The following is a 12,749-nucleotide window of genomic DNA, read 5'->3' on the forward strand; positions in this document are numbered from 1 at the left end:
TGAGATATTGTGGGATTAGACTCAAACAATCAAAAATATTTTTAGATGTGTTTTTGTAGTGTAAATGTGTTGGATTGATATTTAAAAGAAAAAAACTTGCATTAATATTTAGTTAATAATATTTTAGACTAGCTAAGATGCTTACATGCTTTTACTTACATTATATGCTTTAACACAATTTTCTCGCAATTATACTTCGTTTCTTGTGAAAAAAAAATACATAATGTTAGCCCAGATATTTACACAAAGTAAGATTAGATGAGATTTGTCACGACTCACTCCACTCCTCTCTAAACGCCTCATGTAACTAATGGACGCCCCCAAGTGAGGTATAGGTTAAGGTGAGGTCCAAGACGTTCCAACTTAATCCTCAAGGGAAAGCAACGCATGTATAGTTGACCTCAGGTAAAACCCGAATTAACCAGAATTAATTACAGATGTACAATTTTGTAGGCAGAAGCTAACTTATCATCAGGTGGATTATACATTAGTTTCTTAATGCTATACGAGTACTCGTATTTAAGAACACCTCATGCAGGCAACATGTACGTAGGTAGGTAACTATCTAGGACAGTTTAGAACAATAGATATAATTTTTGGATAGATAACATTCTCTGTCTATAGGATAATTCTATTCGATTCGTCTCTCTTCGTCTATATTTTTCATACTGCATACATAAAGTCGTCTTTCTAAGAACTGTTTTCGCCAGCCTGCCTTCGGCTGGGTCAAGTCCCCAAAACGAATTCCAATAACGAACGTGAACTGCATGCTTTATTAATAAGTATTACTGGTGTACGAATAAGTGGCTACTGCCGCGCATAGATATCTGTAATTAACCCCAGATAGGATTAAATATTCTTACTTGATGTCGGCCACAGATGCGCCGCTACCCCTGACGACTAAGTTGGAACGCCTCGGAATAGTATGTCTCCCTTACCACATCCTTCAAACCAGAACACAGCAGCGCGTAACACTTCTGTTAATAGGTAGAAATAGGGGTGGTGGTGGTGGTGGTGTCGCCAGAGTCAAACCACGAAAGGTTCTACCACCTTTAGTATTTAAATCCATCCATATTTGGTATATGAAATATTATAATATTGAATTACATCTTAACCAAGTCCATCCGTAAGTAGGTACACCGGGAAAACCACTGACTATATCATTCTGAAGGAAGGTTTCGCTAATGACGTCAAACGAGTAACGTCAGAGTTTTTGGAAACTGGAATTTGATCTTGAAGATGACCTAGGAAGGTACCTACATCACTTGATCATGTTTAAGTTATAACAAAATAATGTGTAACCCTTCCAAGCAAGTATTAACCTTTCTTTTCTATTTTTTTTATGTTTTCTATTTATAGTGGCATATTCATTTTGTCAAAATCGGTTCAGCCGTTCTAGTAGCTTTAAGTGCTTTGACATCAAAAATGTTAATAAACTGGAATTTTGATACAGAAATATTAATTATACATATGAAATTGAAAAGGACTTTTTAATTTTTCAATACATAATCATAGAAAAATGCAATCAAACTTGTGAAAGTGGTAGATACAGTTCTCTCTTTGTTGTTCGACTCTGAAGGCCACCTCCATAACTGGTTCTGCATAATAACAATAGTCTTAAGCACTGCTGGTGTCTGCTTTGTAAGGTTTTGTAAGAAAGACATACTTATCTGAGGCGTTCCACCTTAGTCCTCAGGGGTAACAACGCCGACCGATGCATCCATGGCCTACCTTAGGTAGTAATCTTATCTTAACTGGGATTGATCACAGATGTCTATGGGCGCCAGAAGCCAATTACCATCAAATGGAAGCGCCAAAAAAAATAAACGCATTAAGTATATACCTATTGATAAGGTTCGTCTAGCGTCAGTAATAGCACAGTACAAATATCTATAATATTTGTACTGTGCTTACAGTACAAATATCTATAATATTTGTACTGTGCTTACTTATAGATCCTTATACTTTGGTAATAGGCATTATTTTTATTTAATAATCGATCTGAAAAACCCAGAATAAAAATACAGTTACTACTACTACGTACCTATACCACAAAATATTAGTTTTTATTTTGTGCCTATACCTACGATGGTCGGATGTTGGTCGGAGACACCAAATTATGTCTCTATACGTATGGAAAAAAATATAAGTTAATGTTCTATATATAAATAAGGCTAGTAGACGCATCAAATACTACCCTGCATGTTTAGGCACATGAGTAAAGAAAAGGAAGTTTAGGTAGGTACATATTTCTCACATAACATTACAACCCAGAATTTGATCCTTATAAGCGACACTATAAGATGGTGGAATAATATAGAGGGTGTATTTTTTCAAAATGAAGTCTATCGATTCCCGGCTAGGGAAAAAGATATTTTAAAAAACTAATGATGCAGTTTTAGTTTTTACAAAATCGGCCTCGTAACTCCTTTCAGCATTTTTCGCTAATCCTTAGTTTCGGATTTGGCCCTGAAGGTCTATTTAAAAAATTCAGCCTGTATGTATTTTTTTAGTGTCATTGACTTTAGAGGTAGGTATATCGACAATCGCACAACCAATTTCAATGAAATTGTGCGTGTTTGGCTGTTTCCAGCTTGAAAGATTAATTATAATAGACATTTTTGGACTCTATAGCTGCTAGTAGGTGGTTGACACAAAAATTTAAAAAGTGGTACGGATCGCGTTGCGTCTAAAACCCGCATATATAATACTGGGTCACTGTGACTCACTCAAAATCCAATATACGTACGTACGGTTACGGCTTACGTACGACTTCTTGAAAAAAACAAAATACCAAACATCATTTAAAATCAGAAATAACTTATTTATTTTCCTCAAACATCCACAACTGTATTTTACCGATCGGGCGTGTATTACACCTGATCGGTAAAATACAATTTACAGTTTACAAAATGATTTTTTTACGCATTCTGAAGGTCATAGAACCCTCCGTGGTGTGGCCGATCTCAGGTAGACTAATCTGAAATAGTTCATAGATGGCACATGGCATCAGGTTTGTCAGTGTAGGAGGGAGGTGGTACACACTACATCGTTTAAAATATATACCTGCCATCATACAAATTGGTAGCGGATTAAGAAGTAGTTTTAATCCTAATTTAGTATTATTCACTGATTTTTACAAAGTTCCAAAAAGGAGAAGATTCTTGTTCTGAATGTATTTTTAATTCGCATAATTCAAGGTCATAAGTTCAAAGACGTACCGTTCAAATATTTTCGTCTCGTGCGAGAGGATTTGCATACCTGTTTAAAATCTTGAGTGTAAATAGGGATGCACCTTACCCCACGAAATTGGCATCAGTCTGATTTCAAAATGAAAAAATCTTATATATTTATATATTTTGAAGGTGGTAGAACCCTTTGTGGTTCGACTCCGGCGGCACCACAGCCACGCCTATTTCTGCCCAATAACAGCAGTGTTAGGCGCTGCTGTGTTCCGTTTTGAAGGGTAAGGGTGGTAAGAGAGACAGACTTTTCCGAGGTGTTCCAGCTTAGTCCTCAGGGGTAGCGGCGCATCTGTGGCCGACCTCAGATAGGAATATCTAATCCTATCTGGGGTTGATTACAGTTGTCCATGGGCGGCAGGAGTCACTTACCATCAGGTGGACTGCATGCTCGTCCGCTACTTCTGTATTATATATATAAAATTCTCGTGTCACAATGTTAGTTACCGTACTCCTCCGAAACGGCTTTACCGATTTTCACCAAATTTTATATGCATATTCAGTAGGTCTGAGAATTGGCTATCTATTTTTCATACCCCTAAGTGATAGGGGTTATTCACCATTAACATTTTTTTTAATTTATATCGCAACACAATGTTTGCCGGGTCAGCTAGTTTCCTATAAATATAATCAACCTTATATAAACAGTTACTAGTTTACATATTATAAAAAAAATCATCATCATCAACCCTTTACTGTCCCACTGCTGGGAACAGGCCTCCTCTCAAAATGAGATAGCCATAGTCCACCGCGCTGGCCGAGTGCGAATTAGTAGACTTCACGTACCTTTGAAAACTTTTTTAGATTTCTCAGGTTACCTCATGATGTTTTCCTTCGCCGTTTAAGCTAGTGATAACTAATTTAGAATACGCACATAACTTTGAAAATTGATAGGTACCTGGGATTTGAACCTCGATCTCCTCGTTCAAAAGGTCAAGTGCATTAACCACTAGGCCATCACTACTACATTAGAAATAGAGCAGGTTCTACCTAAAGCAGAATACAGACCCGTTGTTACTCCCAAGTAACACTAATAATAAAATAATTCTAAGAATAGATATCTTTAGTAGATACTTTTCGTGATAAACTTCACCTTGACATTAAACAACGTCTGTTTCCTTTTCTTATTAAAATCATAGGGAAAATAAACATATAATAATATAATGAAATTGTTTTTATTACAATTTTGCGATAGATTTGGCGCAGATTTAAATAATTTGATACATTTCGTTGCTTCAATTTTAATTTTGATATGGATGATGGTTAATCTAATTTGTAAATACATAAAACAATTGAAATGTGTTATTGACTCATGAATTATTTGGTAATTGGACATTTTTTACTAAAAATACCACGTCCTTTTTGATATGGTGCATCTACAACTATAGTTGATATACAAAACTAATTTCCCACAACATGTAAAAATATAGCTGACGTGTTTCAATAATGAATATTATAATAAAAATTTGCGACATTTAAATGTATATTACGGTTCACCGGGTGACCGAAATTCGATCATAAGTAAAACATAATCATAAATTTGCATACCTCCCGTACCGTCAATTTTGCCACAAAACACAAAAGTTCGATAATTTTGGAATATAATGAAGTTTTACATAAATAATAAGCAACTTTTTTATCCGAGTGAGGATGTCCTAATGTTTATTGACCGTATGTATGTGTTTCATTCTTTGCCAGGCTCTACAGCCCAAATGGCTTCACATCCTTTAAAATATAAAGTGTCGTTGGTTTTATCAGTCGAATATTTTGTTTTTATAATAATTCTCCAGATATAAGATTAGTAGAATACGCACACGCAGTCCACCATGATGGTAAGTGATCCCTACCCCCCCATGAACATGTGTAACCAGCTCCATATAGGATAGGAGTTATTACCTAAAGACTCACAAATGCGTTCCTGAGGACCAAATTTCTCGCTTCAAGTAAGCCAATTTTGTATTAGTTTTTTTTAATAATTAAAAGATAATATACTTTTATATCCCATTTTGGGAAGTCAGGAATAACAAAATACTGAAAACGTAGATATACATATGTAATGTCATATACATGTCTTGTAGACAATAATCACTACAAATTTCAATATAAACTATACTAAGAAAATAACTTTATTGCTTTACATACAGATTTCAAGGTACATAGTGATATTATCAACATTGATTCCTGTTTTATGGATTATCAGGACTTTATTGGCCTCGTCCCGTAGCTCTCTGGAGTGCTGGTGAAGAGTACTGTTAGAACCCAAAAATGTAGACCAATCTGAAACAAATAAACCTCCACTTAATTGTCCAACTCAACCCAAGGGTCCGAGGTCCGTATCACCTCCCTGGTGAGATGTCGTGAGATTTGGCTCAACCCTCTCCCCCAACCCTTAACCTCACGTATTATTTTTCAAGACGTGTCTGTCTCTCTATGGTAAATTCATTGAATTGTTTCTAAAAAGAAAAAAAACTTCTTCATATTTTTATTTGATAATAGTTTAGACTAGTTATGCGTAATCTGGTCATATTTCTATGAAGAAACATCCTTTATTTAATTTAATACTATTTTCTCACAATTTTACTTTCTTTGTTGTAGAAAAAAATACATGATATTTTCCGAGACCCCCCTGCTCCCCAAAGTAAGATAAGCTAAGATTTGGCTCGACCCCCTCCCCCTAAATACCTCACGTAATTAATGGACGCCCCCTTGAAAGTAAAATAAGCATGGATCTTACCATATAGAATATAATGAATATCCTGAACAGCGGGAACCTCTTGAGAATGACTCCTAGCCGCACGGACAGCTTGGAGAGCGGTGAGGGCGTGGGGTAGCGGGTTCGATTCCGGTTCTCGTCTTGCACGTGGATCACGCTATGTGTGTGATTCAGTCGCCGAGACGCCATCTCTGTTTTATATTTTGACTGGAAATATTTATTATTATATCATACATACACTATGCAGGTGGATTTGAATTCACGAAAGATGATGGCTTTTGAAGTTGGTAGAACCCTTTTTTCGACTTTGGCGGCACCACCCCCACACCTAATTCTCCCCCATAACAGCAGCCTTAAGTACTATTGTGTTCAGATTTGAAGGGTGTGGTAAGGGGCATACTTTTCCGAGGAGTTCCAGCTTAGTCCTCAGGGGTCGCGTCTGTGGCCGAACTCAGGTAGGAATAACTAATCTAATATCCTATCTGGGGTTGATTACTGCTGTCCATGGGCGGCAGCACCCATTTACCATCAGGTTGACTACATGCTCGTCTGCTACTGGTATATTATAAAAAATATTGAACGCCCTTATTAATAAATCAATCTATAATTGACAATGATGCTGAGGTCGTGATACTACCCCTACATCAATTTGTGACGTAAAGAAATTTTTGCGTTTAGTAAAAGTCGACAATTTTAGTCCTCAGGAGTGGCAATGCACCTGTGATCGGTTTCAGGTAAAACGCCAGTTCTATATGACATTAGTTATAGATGTTCAAGTCATAGATTAGTAAATATTACTCACTCCTAACAAGAAAATGTACCCAGTTTTGAGAATTGAAATAGCTGCGTAAAAAAGTTTTGCCACGTCTCCGTGCTAAAATATCCCTAAAATATTTGAAAAAAATATTTATTTATTACGTAAATTACGCAGTATTAGTTATTTATTCGTAATTTTTTTCTAAAAATGTTTTTATTTCTCAAGAATTCAAAAAAGAACTTACTAAAATAAGCCGTTTGTGGCTTCATTCAATTTCAAGGCGGCGAAGTATCTTTACTAATCTATGTAACAAGTTTATACTTAATAACAACAATAAAGATAATACTATAAAACATAAACAATACTCGTATTTAATTATGTGCCTTACCTCCAATTTCTCCAACTGTATCCTAAGTATATTATTATCAGCCAGTAGTTTATCTATCTTTCCCTGTCGTTGCACTAGCGTCTCAGTGAGATAGGTGATCTTGTCGTTCTCTAGGCTGTCGCGAGTGACGTCATAGTCCGCTACATTCAAGGCGCTGGTATCGGAGGTCGGTACAGTGGAGCTGCTGTCGCGAAGGTGTTGTAGTTCGTCTTCTTTATTCTGTAGCGCTGTCCGTAAACTGGCTATCGTTTGACCCATCTCTATTTGCATCGACTTGTATTCCTAGAATTAAAATCTGTTTACAATTTTTGACTAGAAATATTTATTTCATGTAACTGATACATAAGAAGATAAAAAAAAAATAAAGTAAGAGATAAAAAATATACAGGGTGAATTTTTCAAATGGGCCTTCAGGGCAAATTCGGAAACTATGACCAAGAAGAAAGAAGAAATGACCAAAAATGCTGAAATTATGATAAAAATTAAAACTGCATCGTTACATTTTTGAAAAATCTATTTCCTCGGCCGGGAATCGAACGAGTTCGTTTTGAAGAAATAAACTCACCTGTATTATTCCACCATCTGATAGTGTCGCATATAAAGAACAAATTCGGGAAAGTAATGATAAATGACATACTAAAGTGAAAGGCTCTGTTTGAAAAATCGACCCGTACATTAATTGTTTACTGGTTGAACAGAGTTGAACCGCAATTCGGTGTGATTCAGCCTTATATTTCGCATGAGAAGTTCGGCAAATACAATATCTAAATAATAAATACACTTTTACGTAGTTGCAACGTAAGGTAAAAATTTAGTGTAAATCCCTTGGCTACAATTCGAGTTTTGCGGTAAGCAAAATTGCGAAATTTGCCTGTAACCGTTTTATCATCATAATTAGGCAGTTAACAAACAACTTTATTCTCAGTAAAAATATGATTTCATACTATATTTTACCGAATTGTTTCATACAATTGTTTAGTTATTATTACCGCTTTCGTCATTGCTTTACTAAGTTTACGCTGTAATCACCACCTACAATGTATTAGTAAGAGCTTTAAGTAGGTAATATAACAATCTTATAGGTAATATAAGTTACATCATTATTTTATAGCAGCATTACTCTTTTTTTATTTAAAATTAATTTAAATTTGGTCCTTCAAGCTGGGTATATTGACATAGAAATCTATTTGCTTCGAAAATTTTGTAAGAAATTCGCATTTTAATTTATTCAAGAAATGATTGCCTTTGTCTTCAATATTAACATATTATACAAATCTTCATTTGTTATACTTTGTAGGCTGTTTAAAAATCTATTAAGATTAATCCGTATGGGTAAATTCTCTATGGCGTACATTCTACGCCAACCCCATTGGTGCAGCCTAATAATTTTCAAGACAAGTACTGTTTAAGGACATATAGGAATGCCGCATTTTTATATATATTTGAACCTGACTATAAAGCAGATGTGCTACCAGAGGAGTCGCCAATGCATCGCCGGCTTTGAAGGAGAGCTCCTTTTGCACCTTTTTTGAAGAGCCCCATGTCATAGCACTCCGGGAATACCTCAGGAAGTTCATTCCACATCTTGCACGTCCGTGGCAAGAAAGTCCGTGCAAACCTAACCGTGGAGGACCGCCAGGACACCAGTTGGTGTGTATGGACCTTCATCCTTCGGCGAGTGGTGCGCTGGAGGAATGGTGACGTAGGCACCAGCATTTCGCTGTACTCTGCACACGCTGCAGATATCGCCGACGATTGCTCGTCACACGCGACACCCGCGTACCTTGCCTACGGCGCTGCACTGCGCGTCGGCGCGGTTCCGGGCGGCGCGCTCGTCGCGCAACGCATCGCGCAGGCCGGCCAGCGCGCGCTCGGCCGCGCTACGTCGCGCCTCCAGCTGCGACATGCTCTCCCGCATGTCGCTACACTCGTCCCGCACTAGCGATATCGCCGAAGACAGCTCGTCGCGTTCCTCTCTGTAATGAACATATATTTTTTTAAGTTATACTTGAAAAATAATAGTAGAACTATCTTTCACATTGACAGATAGCTCGTCGCGCTCCTCTCTGTAGTGAACAAATGGTTTTTTTTAAGTTATATTTGAAAAATGATAATATTAGTTTTTTTCACATTGACATCTAAAACGGGCATCTTAAATCTGTAATGATAGGTGGCCATAGAGGGCCACCTATTATTACCGCTTTAAGTTCATGAGGCACTTTAGTAAGAAAGATACGTGAGTCACATGGCGGACTGCATAGTTTATTATAGCCAGTTAATAGTGATAAGCCATTGTTAGCCATGAAAACTGCACCGTTAGATTTTTTTTTAAATCCTTTTCCTTAGCCAGAAATTGAACGAGTTCATTATGAAAAAATAAATCCTGCATTATTCGACTATCGAATAGTGTCGCATATACTAATCAAATTCAGCGAATTAATTTATCATTACAAACTAAAGGACAATTTACATTGACAAACTGACTGATTTAAAAAAATGTAATTATGCAGTCTTAGTTTTATCAATATCGGCCTCGTAACCCCTTTCAATATGAAAAATTCACCCTGTATAATATCATCCTACAAACATTACACTTATAAGAAACATCAAATCACGAGTACTATTACATGGAGTTTGTGAGAGATAAGATTAATATTAATACTTATAAAAGGTTATCTTTTAAATATACTGTAATATTATAAAACATATAGAGACTACATGACAAACACTTTATACTATTCGAATATAAATAATACTAATATTTGTTAGACTAAATAATTTGTAACTTGTATACCTATTAACAGTAGTGTTAAGCACTGCTATCTTCTTGTTTGAAGGGTGTGGTAAGGGAGACATACTTTTCCAAGGCGTTCCAGCTTAGTCCTCAGGGGTATAGCCTTATCTGCAATCTGAAGGAATATCTAATCCTACTTTTCTACTTGATTACAAATGTCCATGGGTGGCAGTAGCCACTTACCATCAGGTGAACTGCGTGCTCGTCTGCTACTCCTATATTATAAAATAAAATCTTACTTCAATTTCTCCAACTCTTCCATGAGCATCTTAGTGTCCTCAGATATGTTGGTACCGTCTCGTAACAGCTTGATTTCATTATCCTTAGCGTACAACATTCCCTTTACCCTCAATTTGTATGACTCCCAATCTTTCTCAAGTCTGCGGCACTCTCCTGTACTCTTCTCTAGCTCCCCTTGCAATTCACTGTTTACTGATTGTGCGTGACGTAACTCGTTTTCGAGCTTAGCTTGTGCGGTTTCTTTGTTGGATAGCTGTTCTGTGAGGTTCTTCACTCTAAAGTGATTAAAGGAAATTGATAATTAATTTTTTGAACTATTTTTATAAATGCATATTTATGTGATACATTACAGTTAAATGAGGAAATTGTTCTTATGTGTAATGTAATGTACATTATTTTTACAAAGTTTTATAAGTATAAGTATCATCATACAGGTAGCAAAAATTTGTGATGGAAATCAAATAAAAATCCCGTTCTACATTACAGACATCCATTACTGACAGTTATTAGAAGTCCCTGATTGGGTACTCCGCTAAACAGATATTGCCATAGTTACCACATTTCTTTACTCAATCAATATTTGCAAACAAGTTTGTAATAAACCTATATTAATTCTAATAGCATATATGTTTGAGTAAATAATAAATGCATTTAAAAAGGTAAACCTACTTCTCTTCCAATTCTCTGTTTTTATCTTTTAAAACTGTTGTCTCAATCTCCAATTCCCGATAACTCTCCTTATACTTATTAATTTCCACATTGTTAACTTCATGGAGTTTCAATTGAACCTGATTCAATTGTGCTGTCAACGATTCCTTCTCTAAATTGGTTGTATGATTCAAGAGGTCTGCTTTCTGTAGTTTTGTTTGGGTATTTGTTAGTTCTGAAAATAAATACATCTGATTTATTTTAGGGATGTGTATTGCAAAATATGACTGTAATTTGTGTGTGTGAAAGAAATTGTAAGTAATGAGGTATGGTGAAAAGATAATGATTTTTAAATGTTTTTGATATCTGTTTATGTTACTTCATACATTTAATGTTGAGATTTAATTTAAATTAGCTTTATAAGGTTTAAAATAAAGCCATGTCATTAACATTAATATTTGAATAGTATTATTTGATGTCATCTCTAGTATGCAACATATACGCCTAATATTTTTTTGGTTTTTACATTTACAACTACTAGTCCTTGAGAAGTGCAAATAAAGCTTGAAATCAATGTCATTCAGACTAAGTCTGTTTCTATTTTAAAGTTATTATTTTGCATATATTACCATCTTCAGTTTTCCTCAACCTATCCAGCATATCTGCCATCTCTCTGTTTACAACATTTAGCTCATTCTTTAACATGGCATTTTCAACTTCTAAATTTTGCATCCTATATGTATAGGCTTCAGTGTTTAAAATTTCTAAGTCGGAAGGCAAGCTGTATCCTGTAATATTAAAAAATGTGTAAGAAACACACTTATTGCATTTTTTATTTATTCGATAAACACATATTGCAATAGGATAAGAAAGCAAAATATGGACAAAAGAACATAACATTCTATTAATAAATGTATTGTTGTTAATGCAATCTAGGAATATTCTAAGATAAAAATTGAGAATGCTCATTTGGTCAGTTTCATTGTATCTTTGATTAACTTCAAGCATTCTTTGAATAACTTCATATAAAAGATCTATCCATATTAAAATGCAGCATATGTCATCTAATAATGGTATATTTCTATTTATTTTTCAGTTAATGTTCACTTACTCCTCTGGCGCAGCCCAAAATGGTCAACAGACGCATCCCGGCCATCATGCTCCTCAATCAATGTGCGCGGACAGTTGTTAAGAGTGTACTGATTGTTCGCCTTTCTACTGGGCGACTTCCGGTTTCTTACATTGGAAAATTCCTGAGTTTCTTTAGCTAAAGATCTAGATTGGTGCGAGGTGGGTGAACTTTTCCTAGATGGAGTATTAGTGGATCTATTGTCTACGGCAGGTACTGTTTTCTTTGTATTTCGTAGCGCTGGACGCCGTTTTTGGCCAGACGTCTCGGGTTGGAACTCATGTTTTTTCGGTTTCAACGCGTTATGGTTTCGCAGAGCGGCGCCGGTCTGTTCGTCCAAGTTGTTCAGAAGGCTTTCCGCCTTGCCGGCCAGATCCGCGAACCATGACATTGAGAATTATTGTTTTACGCCTGAAATAAACAAACTTTACCATCGCCACTTTCATATACACTGTCAAAAATAATAAGCTCCATCTTAATAAAATACTGCAACACGTAAGGGAAACTTCTTATAATAAAACGCACCGATCATGAGGAGATTACAGCTGAAATACCTCCGCGATTTTAGAAAATTATTTGCCGAACACAATCATGACAATTTCACCAGTTGAAATTCTGAAATAAATAAATAATTACATACAATAAAACTGAAGGCCTGACATACCATATGACAATGACAATTGACAGTTGACACGTAAACAGACAAAACCACAGATAGGTGAGATGTATAGACAAAAACTTGTGATTGCGAGAATATAATCGATATTTTCATCGCGTAAAATTCAAATATATTGCAATCAAAAATGACGAGTTTTATGTAAACATGTGATAACAAGTG

General features: G+C 35.8%; 1 protein-coding gene across 1 annotated transcript; it reads right to left on the reverse strand.

Moving 5' to 3' along the window:
* Positions 1-5,337: 5,337 nt before the first annotated feature.
* On the reverse strand, positions 5,338-12,597 carry Golgin84 (golgin A5). Its single transcript, XM_073077369.1, has 9 exons — positions 12,437-12,597; positions 11,894-12,322; positions 11,412-11,570; positions 10,804-11,017; positions 10,134-10,409; positions 8,884-9,076; positions 7,101-7,382; positions 5,977-6,162; positions 5,338-5,519 (listed from the first exon to the last, which is right to left on the reverse strand). Exons 2-9 carry the CDS (start codon positions 12,300-12,302, stop codon positions 5,439-5,441), a joined length of 1,800 nt encoding a protein of 599 aa, XP_072933470.1. The 5' UTR covers positions 12,303-12,322; positions 12,437-12,597; the 3' UTR covers positions 5,338-5,438.
* Positions 12,598-12,749: the final 152 nt, after the last annotated feature.

This window comes from Epargyreus clarus, unplaced genomic scaffold (genome assembly GCF_041222505.1).
Source record: "Epargyreus clarus isolate Ecla_fem2 unplaced genomic scaffold, WU_Ecla_fem_2.2 ptg000010l, whole genome shotgun sequence".
In the NCBI taxonomy this organism is placed as follows: Eukaryota; Metazoa; Arthropoda; class Insecta; order Lepidoptera; family Hesperiidae; genus Epargyreus; species Epargyreus clarus.

Excerpts from the sequence above, each read along its gene's own strand:
- Golgin84 (XM_073077369.1), bottom strand. The coding sequence starts at position 12,302 with ATGTCATGGTTCGCGGATCTGGCCGGCAAGGCGGAAAGCCTTCTGAAC. Across the intron at positions 11,571-11,893 it reads TTTTGGGCTGCGCCAGAGGA|GATACAGCTTGCCTTCCGAC; the intron begins GTAAGTGAACAT and ends TTAATATTACAG. Across the intron at positions 6,163-7,100 it reads TACAGTTGGAGAAATTGGAG|TCAAAATATAAAACAGAGAT; the intron begins GTAAGGCACATA and ends AAATATTTCCAG.